Here is a 13336-nt window from a genome sequence, read left to right on the forward strand (position 1 = left end):
CCTGCTTTCTCTTCCTGAAACAGTTTCTCACCCACGTTACCCAGGTCTCCCACCACCTCACCACCCAGGGAAGAGGAGCTGTAAAATGAAGGGAGGGTGCTCAATCTCAGCAGAGACCAATATGCGGAAAGGCTTAGAAGTCTCCATATTTGTATTTGGAGTCTCTGCTTAGAATTGTGATGTGTGTAAAGGGGACTAAAGTAGCTCAGGGTCAGCAGAAACCAATGCCTGGTTGGCCCAAAGGTGTGAGAAAAAAAAAAAGAGTGTGAAAGGAACAAGGAGAGACTGATAATAGAAGCAGGGAAAATGGAAAGAGGGTGAGGGCGTGGGAGGGATGAGGCTGGATTTATGGAGATTTGTACCTGACTGTTCATACTAAAGCCATTATGGGATGATCAGAGAAAAAGGTGAGGCTTTAAGTCCAGTGAAAATCAATAGAAGCGTCTGGAGCAATTCTGCCGTGCAAGGGAAAGGACAATTCTCAGTATCCGGAGCCCTCCTCCCCGTTATCGTTTATGGGGCTGAGAGAAGGACTGGCCAGGGCGGGCAGAGAGAAATGGAAAGGAAGGGGACAGAGAAAAGAAGCAAGAGAAGAGAACGGGAGGACCCTCGAAAAAGGAAGGGAAGAGGCCAGCCTAAGAAGAGCAAGGAGACAGAGGACACAGAAGGCAAAGGGAGAAACGGAAGGAGGAGCCTCCTCGGTGGCCCGTGGCCCTGCCCGCCTACCGGCCTACTGAGCAGTTTGTTTGCTGAGTGGCCCACCTATCTCCATCACAAGAGAATGGAAGCTCTGTGGGGACAGGCGTTTCTTCTTTCTATTTTATGCACCGGTACAGGTATATGTCCAGAACAGTGGCTGGAACACAGGGGCATCAGTAACAACAACAAAAAAAGAGTAAAGAAATGGAAAAGGAGTGAACAGAGGGCCTGAAGGACGGAGGGAAAATTCAGGAGCATGAAGGTGCACAAAGCCAGCAGAGTCAGGGAGATGCCCACAGGGAAGGTGGTCAGGAGTGAAGGGAACGACATGACAGTATCAAGCTGTCCCCAAACCCCAAGAAGATCCCCTTCATCTCCCAGGGGAAGCTGTCTCCACACTGTGAACTGCTTCATGATGCAGGGAATGTCACCTCCCCTTCCAATGCCACATTACCATCCAGCGGACTACAGGTTACAACAGAGACTGTCTGTCTCCTCTCTGGTCCTCCCCATCTCTGGGGTACCTGATCTGCTCCTTTCAGAGACAGCCTGGGCCCCGAGGAGCCGGATCTTACCTTGTACAGCTTCAGGCTGGCCTCGTGCCTGGAGTTGACCGTGTGCAACCGCAGCTTCTCCAGGCTGTTGGTGTAGTAGTCACAGGCGTTGCACTTGAGGTGCACAGGGTTGCCGATGGCAACACACTTGAGCCTCCACTCGTTGGCCTTGCCGCCCTCCTTGATGTGGGCCACCAGCTGGTACTTCTGCACGTGCTTGTCCGTCTTGCAGTGCAGCTGGAAGTTGGCCTTGAGCTGAGTGTTGTAGCGGCAGAGCTTGCACTGGTACGAGTCCCCCATCACCGCTTTCCACTCGTCCTCCGAGAGGTTGCGCTCCACGTTCATGTGCAGCCCCAGCATGTCCAGGTTGTCGGTCGTGAACTTGTTGCAGACGGCACACTGGAAGAGCTTGAGTGACGGGTCGTTGGTCTGGATGAAGCTCTCGCCCAAGTTCATCAGCTCCTCCGACACCAGCTGCCCGCCCCCCAGCCGCATGTCTAGGGGGATCTCACCGCCCACTGCAGGGAAAGAACATGGAAGAGAGTCAGAGGCCAGGCCCATAGGCCTGTCACAGCTGAGACACAACCCGGTCCCCCACTACCCTCAATCCAGGTCAAGGAGAAAAGAATCACATCCAAGTGTTGCAAGGGTTACTAGCTGGAAACAAACACACGGCGTCAACCTGGCATGCCTGCATCTTCCTCTGGACATCGGAGACTTATGGACGGCATTAGATTTGTCTTTATAATGAAAAATAACACCTAGAACAAGCTCTTGGGTATTTCAGTTCACCCCCTCTCAGATGGAAGAACAGATAGAAAGCAGCAGCATCCACTGAATATAATAGAAACACATACACACGTATGTGTCTGCTGTATTTTTTTTTTAAGCTGCTGGGTCCAAAGCTGGAACCGTGTGGTCGGCTATGTGGGATCCAGCAGCCTTAACCACTAGGCCATAAGCCGGGCTGAGAAAGTGCATTTTTAATTTTAACTAATCTCAATATAGATAGCCACGAGTGGACGGCCAGCTCTGCATCAGAGATATAAGGAAGCATCTCTCTACACCTCGCCACAATCTAGTCAACACCCTGCCTGTCAGTGTGCTCGCCCCTCACAAGTCTCCCCAGGAAGACCATCTCTTGCCTTTCCTGCACCTCCACAGAGTGAAACATAGGTCTACACATGTCATATCACTTTCTCTGTCCTAGCGACCATGTCCAACACCACCCCACAGCCAGTCTATTCGGGCAGCCTGTCTGGGGCCAGGATCCGGCCCGACCCTCGCTGATGCTCTCCAAAGTGTCGAGCCCATTGCACAGAGGTCCAAATGTTTGCTGGGCCAGACAAGGTTTTTATAAAAAAAATAATAATAAGGCCCAAATATTACATGCTCAGAAAGTGGATCGAGGTGAACCATGAAACTCAAGCACCAGCTCCCAGTCTTGCAGAAATGGTTCAAGAACAATCTCCTCTCCCCTCCACACCGCCCTGCATAAACCGGGGACAGCTTCATGCTGCGAGGGTAAGTTAATACAGTACGGTCTTATTTATATTAGCAGAAGGGCTTGGAAAGAGCAGCCGCCCCTCCATTACCTCAAAGCGTACAGTCAAATAGAAAGCTGAGCGTCGGCTTCTATTTTCTGCCTCTCCCCTAAACACACACACACACACACACACACTTGAGCTATTAGGTCTGCCCCCGCCCCCAACTGATATTTAAGCTTGACCTTTTACATGTGGTTGGGCTGAGGTTATTATTATTTTTTTTTATGACTGATTAGAATCCAAGTTAGTGGCTCATCAAAGAAAAGATTTTTTTTTTTTAATGATTTTCTTATTTACACTACACGAGGCACCTCAAGTGAAAAGATCAGTACAGGCTCTACTTAGCAGACCGACTGCGTTTGAAGCCTGTGGACAGTCTAGCCAGCCACAGCAATCTGCGTGTGCATTCCACAAGGCTTAGGAAGCTTTTTGCTTGTTGTCTCTCTTGCCATCTCCCCTGGTGAGAAGAGCCATAACTATGACATTCTTTTTAGGACAAGAGAGAAAAAGAGAGAAAAGAAAATAGAAGCCTTAAAGCTCTATCCCTTAATGGGGACGCAGGCCAGGCAACATCCAGGAAACAAGAGTCGGTGTTCAGTCAAAGCAGAAACTGCCCGGAGGGTAAGACAAGGAGCAAACACATATTTGTTTCTGATGCCAACCACCTGAAGCATCAGATCTTCTCCACTTTTTAAATTTGACCTCGGCACATCAATATCACTCTGAAGAGAATTTCAGCTGTCACTTGCTGGATACCTGAGTGAAAATTAGAAGGCCTCGAAACAAGCAGAGGAAGTCAGTCCCTGTTCCTGTTCTGAGCTCCTGGGATGAAATGCAAATCAAGGCAGAGCAAAGAAGTGGTGAAATGAGTCAGGACAACGGGCAGTCGGAGTTGCCTTTGAGTCCAGTACTCAGAGAAACAAACCGGGACTTCAAATCCTGCAAATCCATAAGGCTAGTAAGAACTAATTCAGCCTCCCCAAAATGGAGGAGTTAGGAGGAGAGTCCAGATATGTAAGATCTTAGTAGGTCTTCACTCTAAGCCATTAGGACATGAAGCCTGGGAAAGCAGTAGGTCCCACCTTCCACACAGACCTAACTTTTAGTTTTTACTATAGAACTTGTGTGTTCCCTACAGAGAGACAGGCAAAAAGAGAAAGTGAGAAATCATCCCCCAGAGGGATGGCCATGCCACAATCCCTTTTCCTCCTTTCTCCTCTGGGGATTTTGGGCATACACACACATACCCATTGTGTTTTTCCAGCTGCCGGGTCCAAGACTTGAACTGCATGGTATGTCATGTGGGTTCCCAATGCCTTAATCACTGTGCCATCTGCTAGCCCCCGGACCCAACTCTAATACTGGGAATTATACCCTAGCATGTGAGCCCACCCATAAACACATTCTCAGAGAGGTACATGGGTTAAAAGACATGTCCCAGAATCAAAGGTAGAGGCAAAGGAGCTATTTAACCCCACAAAGGGATCCTGCAACTGGCTGGCTGGCTGCAGGGAACCACACAATGATTCTAGGAACCATAACTCCTTTCTTGATGTGTTGGTAAATGTTAGAGTTGTGAGGAATGTTTGTGAGGATGTTCATATGGTCTCGAGTCCAACAGGCTGTCTTTGAATGGCGGCAAATCCAATTGCAGTAAACTGAGGAGCCCTGGCCCTCTCCTTACAGGCCTCCAGAAAGGCATCCCCAGAACCAGTGTCTGATAATGCTACAGAGAAGGCTCAGTGGACGGAAGTGCGAGCACAGTTTTCTGTTAAGTAGGAGTACACTGTATTTTACAAAAACTCCACCACCATCCCGGCAAAACCCATCAGGTCTAATAATATCTATGGTCTAAGGAAGGAATAGGCAGAGCTGCAGACAGAACTGGACAGTGTGGCTTTTCACGGACACACGTTGGTTTAGCACACAAATGATAAGTCTCTGGATGCTTCCCATCATCCCACGGGTCAGGCTCTCAGCACACGGTACATTTGGTGTTCACGCCACATCCATGTCTCTGATGGCCTGTGGAAGGCACAGGTCCACCGACGAGGGGTCGTCCGGCAAATTCAAGGGCCCTTCCGACTGAGCTGGATAGAGTCCTTAGAAGACAGACCTCTATTCTCACTAAGAAACGAGGTATGAATCTTCTGTGTGTGTCTAGGACACGGAAATTCATTCTTCTGTTTCTTTTCCAACTGTCACACAACTCCCAGGAAAGTACATAATGCCTAGAGACTCAGAGACGCTCAGTGTGAAAGCAAAACATTCCTCTCTTCGATTCAAGCCTCCGTGACCTGTTTAGAAGGCCATTATTTTAAAAATCCCACTCTGACCCAAAATGAACCCATCTACGTTGTCTTCATCCTGCTACATTTTGTTCTATTTTCTCCACAAGCTGCCTCCCAAGATTTCAAGTCTCCAAACTAGAAAATTTCAACTCCTACTGATGATATAGGAAAAAAAAAAAAAAAAAGAAGTCTTAGAGTGTTGATGCTCATCCAAAAAAAAAGGCTTGCTCTGGGGACAGATAAGAGGACTGATTCCTATGCAGCCACGATTAGGGTAAAACATCTTCAAATCATATAGAGGACCAGGCCAGCTGGCGGTGTGGTGGCTGAGGCAGCTGGATCCCACATGGCCCACAGGGTAGTTCAAGTCCTAGACCAGATGGCTTGAAAAACATACCAGGCATGTACGTGAGCATGCCCTAAATCCTCAGACAAGAAATGGAGGAGAAGGAATTGTGGTGGGGCCATCCCCTGGGGGGTGATTTCTCACTTTCCCTCTCTTCCTTTCTTTGACTTTTTTAGCAAGCACACGTGTCCTCTAGTGAAAATTTTTTTTTAAAGAAATCATAAAAAGGACCAACAGGCAAATGTTTCAAAATGGAAAACAAGATTAAAGTATCAAGGATTCAGTTAAATACATACCGAGAAAAACAAATTAAATGCTTTGAAATATATTAACTCATCTGCTTCAAGTAGCACTAAAACACCACACAAAAACTTGCAAACTCACATGGCCGGCGCCCTGGCATTCACCTAAACTGTCCCAGAAAGGGGGTACTTGCTCACGCCTCCCTGCCGAGAACAACTGATTCCCATGTCAGTAACGGGATACTACTTAGTTCAGGCTGCCACCTCTGGTCCCGGAGGTGGTCCCAAGAGGTTGGCTGGCAGGCAGGGTCAGGGAATAGACAGGCAGGGTCTCACCAGAGGCACGAGAACTAAGGGCAGAAGTAGCCTACCCATCACACAGGTCCTCACGAAACCAACCTGGAGATGTTCTTTCTTATTGCAGCAGCTCTGTCAGAGTGGCCATGATCTGTCTCTGTAAAGTCCCCTAGTTGTCAAAGTGCCAACCCTGTGGTCTTGGTCCTATTCTGGATATATTAAGCCAGTTGGTAAGACCTGGTGTCTGGACGCAGTCAACTCAACTTCTCTGAAGCACAGGCTACGTACGGTTCACAGCTACGACGGCTCCATGAACCAGGATTTAGGGGACGTTAAAACTTTGCTTTGGGGGCCAGCAGTTGGTGCAGTGGTTAAGTGCACTGGGCTCCCACAGAGCCAACCATGGTTCAAGTCCCGGGATCTGATAGCTTGCTTTACTCACTTTCCCTCTCTCTGTGTGTCTCTGTCTCCCTCTGGTCAAATTAAAATAATAATGATGATGATGAAGAATTAAGCAATTCTTTTTAAAAAAAACCTTTGCTTTCTTTGATGGACAATCAAAGATTTCATCAATCACACCACTCACTATGGTGCCGTTGGACAATTTTTCTTTTTAAGGAAAGTGAAAAAGTACTCCCCTCCTTCCCCCCACCCCTGGCTGGAAAGGGTTACACCACAATCCCCTTTGGAGCACACACCTGCATGTTTCTTAAGTCAATGGGTCTAGGACTCAAACTAAGCTATAGGCCATGTGGGATCTAGTCTCCTTAACTACCATTCCATGAGCTGGCCCCTCCTCAGGCAATGTAATTCCCAATCAATTCCCAACTATTCTAATCATCAACAATTCATCCAAATTAAAAAAAACAAAAAAGAAGAAGAATGCATTTCTTTCATTGGAATCCTAATAAACACACAGAGAACTCTGAGAAAACGACTTGGGCGTATCCCAGCCCAGCACAGACCCTGGCATGGGTTGAGTAAAGTATGCTACAGTTTCGAAATCCCCTTATGAGGATGACTCTCCCTATTGGAATTATTGAGATAATTGTCTCTATTCCTTTTATTGAAATGACTGTCCCAGCTACAGTTCCCTGTACATTTCCATAAATATTGAATGGAACCCAAATGTTTTGGGTGATTTTTCAAATTGGGAAAGAGAGAGAAAAGGAGAGAATGGAAACAGGAAGGAGGATTGACCACAAGCCAAAAATTAGAGGAAACACTTAAATGCTAATCCCAGCCCTGTTGTAGCCAGAGCACAGCCCTATCTGTTAATAAAATCTTCCATACACACGCTCAGAGTTTCTTGAGGGAGAAAAAAAAAAAAAGGTCTGATTGGAAGACACATCAGTTCACACAAAACAATGCAAGACAAAGAGAACCAACTGAATCAACGGGCCTCGCTCAGCCCACGGTCAGCACGAACACACACAGGGTCAGCCTCACCTAGAGCAGGCGTCATGGCGGCCATGGGCCCGGTGGGATCCAGCTGGAAGCCGCTCATCATGAACTGGGCATCCGAGGCAGCACTGTCCATCTTCAGGTTGGGCAGGTTCATGTTCTGGGCCAGGTAGTACTGGTACAGCTCGGCCTCGGCGGGCGAGGGCAGGCTGCCAAGGCCCAGGTGGCGGTTGTGTTGGATCTGCGTCATGTTCTGCTGCAGCAACATCATGTTGTGCATGTGCTTCTCGCTGGTCATGTGAATGCGGAGGTTCCTGGCCACGTTGGTCTCGTAATCACACACCTCACACCGCCAGGTGGGTTTGGTTTTTGGTTTGGTGGGTGAGGGGGCCCCGCAGGAGCTACTGATATTGGCCGCGCCGCGTCATCCGCAGCGGCCGCCGCCGCCCCGGCAGTGTGGCTGAAGACCTGCTCCCCCCCTCCGTTCTGCAGGTTCTGCATGTTGTTGAGATGCTTGTCGGACTGCATATGAATACTGAGGTTGCCTTTGGTAGTTGTGGAGTAGTTACACACCTCGCAGCGGAAAGGCTTGTAACCACACGTGTAGCTCTCGCCTCGTGCCAGCCGGGGGTGGGGCTGCCCACTCTTGCAGTAGACACAGGAGCCCCCCGGCTCGGGGTGCTTCTCCTTCATGTGTGCCTCCAGCGTCTGCTGGTACTTATAGTGCCAGTTGCACTTGGGGCACTTGAGTGTCTTACACGAGTTACGAGAATGCATCATGGTCATGTGGCCGCCCAGCGAGCGGGAGGAGCCCAGGACCGTGTCGCATTTGGGGCACTCCACGCCACTCCCCGAGGGGCACTCCCCGACCCCAAGCTCGCAGAGGGAGCCAGCGTGCTGGTGATGGGGGACAAAGCCCCCATCGTCGCCCTCTGTGCTTTCATTTGGTTCTGGTGCTGTGGCATTGTCTTTATTGGCACTTTCGTCAGCGAAGTCCAGCCTCCTGCCGCCCTCTGCCACATTGGCCCTGACGCCCTCACTGTTAAAGCTTAAACGATTCCTCCTGTTCGCACCATCAAAGACAACAAAGGAAGAAGCAGAATTAGAACTAGTAGAAGCTGTGCCCCGCGACAGGGTCTGGAGCACATTAGGCATTAAGGGGGAGTTAGAAATGCTTTGGTTTGAGAGAGCAAGGTCCTTTTTGCTGCTACTACCTGCTGCGGCCCCAGACTCCTCGTGGGGCCTGTCCTCCAGTTCGTCGTCCAACTCGCTTGCAAAGAGTCCTTTGCAACCCTCGTCTTCCTCCTCCTCTTCTTCCTCCTCCTCCTCTTCCTCCTCCTCCTCCGCCTCTTCTTCCTCCTCTTCCTCCTCCGCCTCCTCCTCGGCTGGCTCTGCTTTCTCGGAGAAGCAATCCGGGTCACCCACTTCTTGCTTCTCCCCTTCTGCTGCCCCAGAGTCCTTGCCCTCTGAGGATTTGGTAGGGCTGGAAGCCAGAGGCCCCAGGGGGACTGAGGTAATGGGGGTCTTCAGGACCGAGCTGGTGAGCCCGCCAAGGTTCAAGAGGGTGCTGGGTGTCAGGAGACCAGCCTGGGGCTGCTCAGGGCCGGCAGCAGAGCCGGCTGGGAGCGCCTCCTCCCCTTCCATCCGAATGCCACTAAATTTACCATAAAAACTGTGTCCGGGGCCTATGAGGTTAGCTGTGGAAACTAAAGGGTGTTGAAAGTTTTTGTTTTTTGGTTCCAGAAAACTTACAAGGGGTTCCTTGTCTTTGCCGATCCCTTGGATGATAGCGGAGATGTTCTTATTGCTAAGAATTTTCCGCTCGTCTTCGCTCAGGGTCATTCGATGGTCGTGCACCGCGTGGGTCACAAACGAACGGACGTACCCGAAGGAGAGTTTGCACAAGAAACACATCAGGATGGGCTTCCTCTTGCCGTAGAGCACAAAGCCATCGAATTTGGACAGGTCCACATTGTTGGGAACATCTTTGGATACGCAGGAGCTTTTGGCAGAACCGTCGCTGTTCAGGTAATCCTTGTTGCTTTTGTGTCGCACGTCAAACACGCGGAAGCTGTGCAGGACGGGGCTGAGCCCCGCCAGGGCTGAGGTATTCGGGAAAGCCTGGTCTGAGCCCTCAAACCATTTCCCGAAGGATGAGGCTATGTGGAAAGTGTTGATGATCTGCGGGTACACTGGTGCAGCACAGGAAGGGTCCCCTTGTTTGCCCCCCGGCCCGGGGAGAGAGTTCAGAAAGAGCGAAGGGAGAGGCCCGCTGCCACAGGCGCCCCCGCTTTGGGTCAGCTGGCTCAGGCTCTCCACTATGTAGGCCGAGCCGTCCGGCTGGTAGACGATCTCCCCGGCCAGGTTCTCCACGTCACTCTCCTCCTCGCCCTCCTCACTGGTGTCGCTGGCGCTCTCCTCTCGCAGGGGCGGCGGGGGGCGCGCGCCGGTGCAGGGGTGCTCCATGTAGGTCTGGAGGCTGGCGAAGGAGGCCGAGCACTCGTTGCAGCTGACCTCCTTGCTGGCGGGCTCGGCGGGCGGCCCGGCCGAGGCGGTGCTCTCGGCGAGGTGCTCATTGAACGGGGCCCTCAGGCCGTCCAGGGGCCCGTGGCTCTCGCCCGCGGGCTGCTCCATGCTACTGGGTTTGTCAGGGAGGTGGGCGCTGCCGAGTTCAGTCCATTGCTGGTGCTGAGGGATACCGCACCCATTGTCCTTCCCCGAGACGACGGGCGAGTCACAGCCTTCCATGGTAAGGCCCGCGTGGAGCTTTCATTGCACCCAGTACGGATCGGACCTGAAGGGCGGAGGCAAGGGGGAGGAGGGAGAGAGGGGGAAGAGAGAGAGAAAGGAAAGAGGTTAGGAGGGCCGAGGCTAAGGTCCCGCACGCACGGAGCCCTCTAGGAGGCTTCTGTCCACACCCACAACACACAGACCAAACGTGGGGCAGAGGGCAGCCCGGGGACAGCACCCCGCACCGTCCTGTGCCTGTGGGCGACACGGCCGGGTCCATGGCATGAGCCGGGGCGGGCATGGGGATAGGGACCCAGCACATGCCTCTTTTGACTTCAGAGATTTGGCTGCTCTACCCCGGAGGCCATTCGCATTTCTTTTTTTTTTTTTTTTTTTTTTTTTTTTTTTGTTAAGAGGTTTTTGCTATAGGATGTGTGCACACACCGAAAAGTCAGAAAGAGACAGAAAGTGAGAAATCTCCCCCCCTAGGGGAATGCCCACGCCACAATCCCTTCTCCTCCATTCTCCTCTCGGGATCTTGGGCATGCACACACACGCGCCCAGTGTGAGTTTAAGCCACCCAGTCTGGAGCTCAAACCATGGGGCTCAAACCATGGTCGACTACATGGGAGTCCAGAGACATAGCCATTACGCCAATAGCTGGCCCTAAGAAGTCGCATTTCTAAAAGGGATTCTTTTTGGTGTTTGTTTCCCCATTTAGCCAAAACAAAGCAACAAGGTCACTGGGAAATTCAGGGCTAGCAGGTGGCATGGTGGTTAAGGTACTGGACTCCAATATGGCCACGCACACGCGCCCGGCGTGAGTTTTAAGCCACCGAGTCCAGGACGCGAACCACGATCGACTACGTGGGAGTCCAGCGACATAGCCATTACACTAACTGCTGGTTCCCCCCCCACATTTGCATTTCTTTACCAGCAAGTCTTCGAGTCAGGCTGGGCAAAGAGTGGAGAAGGAGCCACAGCGGAGGACGGACCACAGCGGAGGACTGTGCTGTCCCTCCAGCCCCCCATGAATCACAGAAAATCAAGGCTCTTACTACACACAGGCGGCCAGCACAGAAAGTCACCCCACAGCCGCACAATCTGCGGGCCAGTGGAAAACCAGGGAGAGAAGATAGCAAGAAGGTCCGGCAGCCCCGGAGGAGAAAGGATGGTGCATCGGCATGTGCTCAGGGTTAGGGAGGAGGCAGCAGCTGCTTTGGCATTTCTCGTTTGAGAAGATCAAGTAGCAGTCAGAGGATGGGGATGCTCACAGGGCAAGCACACAGCCCTGGAAGTCCCTTCGAGGGCCAATGGCCACACCCTTCTTTTTCGGGTCTGGGAAGCAACAGTTCCACCGGACAGGCAGGAAGAGTGAGGAGCTAAATTTAAGTCTCAGCCCAACAGCCACTCTGATCATAGTGAAACAGAGGAGGCAAGCCCCTCAATTCCGAATCCTCTACCCTAACCAGGAGAGCTGCCCGGCCTGTGTCTCAGCTGGCTGCAGACTGAAAAAATGTAGGTGCGAAAGGAGAATCTGGTATTTCCAGTATGAGCTGAGACTCTCAGCCTGCAGACTCCCCTCCAGCGGCGGCATCTATCTCGTGCCGTCCGGAGGGAGCCATTCACCACGGGCTCGGTGGGTTTCGATATCAATGATCATAGCAGCAAGCCGAGACGGCAGCTGGGCCTGCAAGCTGGTTCCACACCTGCCTCTCAGTTATTAGTTGCTACCCAAGCAGCTGTCCTTCAGCCCTGGGGCTTTTCCGTTTCCGACTCCAAAGTGCCACTGAGCTCAATTTGCCCTCTGAGACCTTAGGTCCCTCGGGGGAGGGAGGCATCAGACCACCAGCCGCTCTGCCCCTGTGGCGACATCATTGCAAGGGCAATTATTTGGTCCCAGCACTGTTCCTACGGGCAGCCCAGCACCTCGTGAGGCCCTCATCATTCACCTGCAGGTCTCCAGCTACCCCTTCCCTGCTTCTCCCTCCTGGAGGACACGTGCCTGCTGCTCCACCCACAATTTCATTCAGAAGCCGCAGATGAAGGTTTGGGCTGGGTTTGATCTCCTTCCTTCTCCCCAACCCCCATCTTCTCATTCCTTTTTCATTTCTTGATTCTCGACTGCACAGTGAGCCAACAGCTCCCCCTCGGGAAAAGACGGGGAAGGCAGGTTTACCAGAAGTCTCAGGATAAACAGTTTTAAGGGAGAAGATGCTGTTTTATTTAAAATACACACACACACACCCCTCTTATAACCTCAAACTCTGTAACAACAAATTTCTGTGTGTCTTAAAGAGTACAAACCCATTCAAAAGAGATGACTACCCTAATAGCCAATTCAATAGGACTTCCTTACAAGGCTTAGCTGGGTATAGGTGAGAATTCAAGGTAGAGCTTCTTAAGGGATGCTCCTGATTGGCTGAATGACATCTGATTGACAGCTTGGGCCAAAAAGGTTGGCAGTCCTGAAGGGGTGGGAGGGTTAACAGCCCGATTGTAAAATCAATGTCATAAATGCTTGGTAAGTTACAGGAACACGCGGGAAGGGGAGGCCACGATTGATAAAGGAGAACAGCTTTGATGCTGCACCAGGGACTTGTTTATCGACAGCAAAGCCAATCTCCTCTCCAGCCTGGGCTGGGCCCAAGAAGCCTGCGAGCATTTACCAATTAATTGGTGGGCTTTTCTTGCTTTGCTCTCCCTTTCCTCCTCCTCCATGAACTATCCAGTTAAGGGGGCTGGGACTTTACAAATGTCCTTTCCTTTATTTTCTACTCCAAAGCAAATGGTGTCACGAAAGGATGACTCTACCACCACCTCTGAAAAACAGGTGATCCCACAGTGGGGATGCACAGGAGGTGGTGGCCCCCCATTAAGACACAGAAGGGGAGCATCTACATGGCTCAGTGATAATGCGAAGCTCTGCAGTGCTGGGTCCTCTAGGGAAGGCCTTGGGTTCACGTCACAAGGTTGTGATGTGGGCAGGCTGACGCTGGGAGTGAATTATGGTGTGGGGGTCCTGTTGGGGGTGCCAGTCTCTCTCTCTCTCATGGAAGAAATAAGTAAATACACTTGAAAAAAATAGACACTAGAGGAAAAGAAGGATCTGACTTCAGGATCCACACTGCCTGCTTGGAGTGCCCTTTGCAAGCCTACTGACCATGATAAACAGAATTATTTTACTATGTTGCTAAGCAAAGTATAAGTCCCATGTCTTCAGCAG

The 13336-nt window shown here is 51.3% G+C and overlaps 1 protein-coding gene across 1 annotated transcript in view; it reads right to left on the reverse strand.

Annotated features, from left to right (window-relative positions):
• Positions 1-13336, reverse strand: part of ZFHX3 (zinc finger homeobox 3) — a 276675-nt gene that overhangs the window by 173686 nt on the left and 89653 nt on the right. Inside the window, 3 exon segments of the mRNA XM_027773529.1 lie at positions 1275-1771; positions 7426-7800; positions 7803-10174. Coding sequence (XP_027629330.1) covers positions 1275-1771; positions 7426-7800; positions 7803-10128 — 3198 coding nt within the window. The 5' untranslated portion in view covers positions 10129-10174.

The sequence above is a fragment of the Tupaia chinensis genome, unplaced genomic scaffold, assembly GCF_000334495.1.
Source record: "Tupaia chinensis unplaced genomic scaffold, TupChi_1.0 Scaffold000355_1, whole genome shotgun sequence".
In the NCBI taxonomy this organism is placed as follows: domain Eukaryota; kingdom Metazoa; phylum Chordata; class Mammalia; order Scandentia; family Tupaiidae; genus Tupaia; species Tupaia belangeri.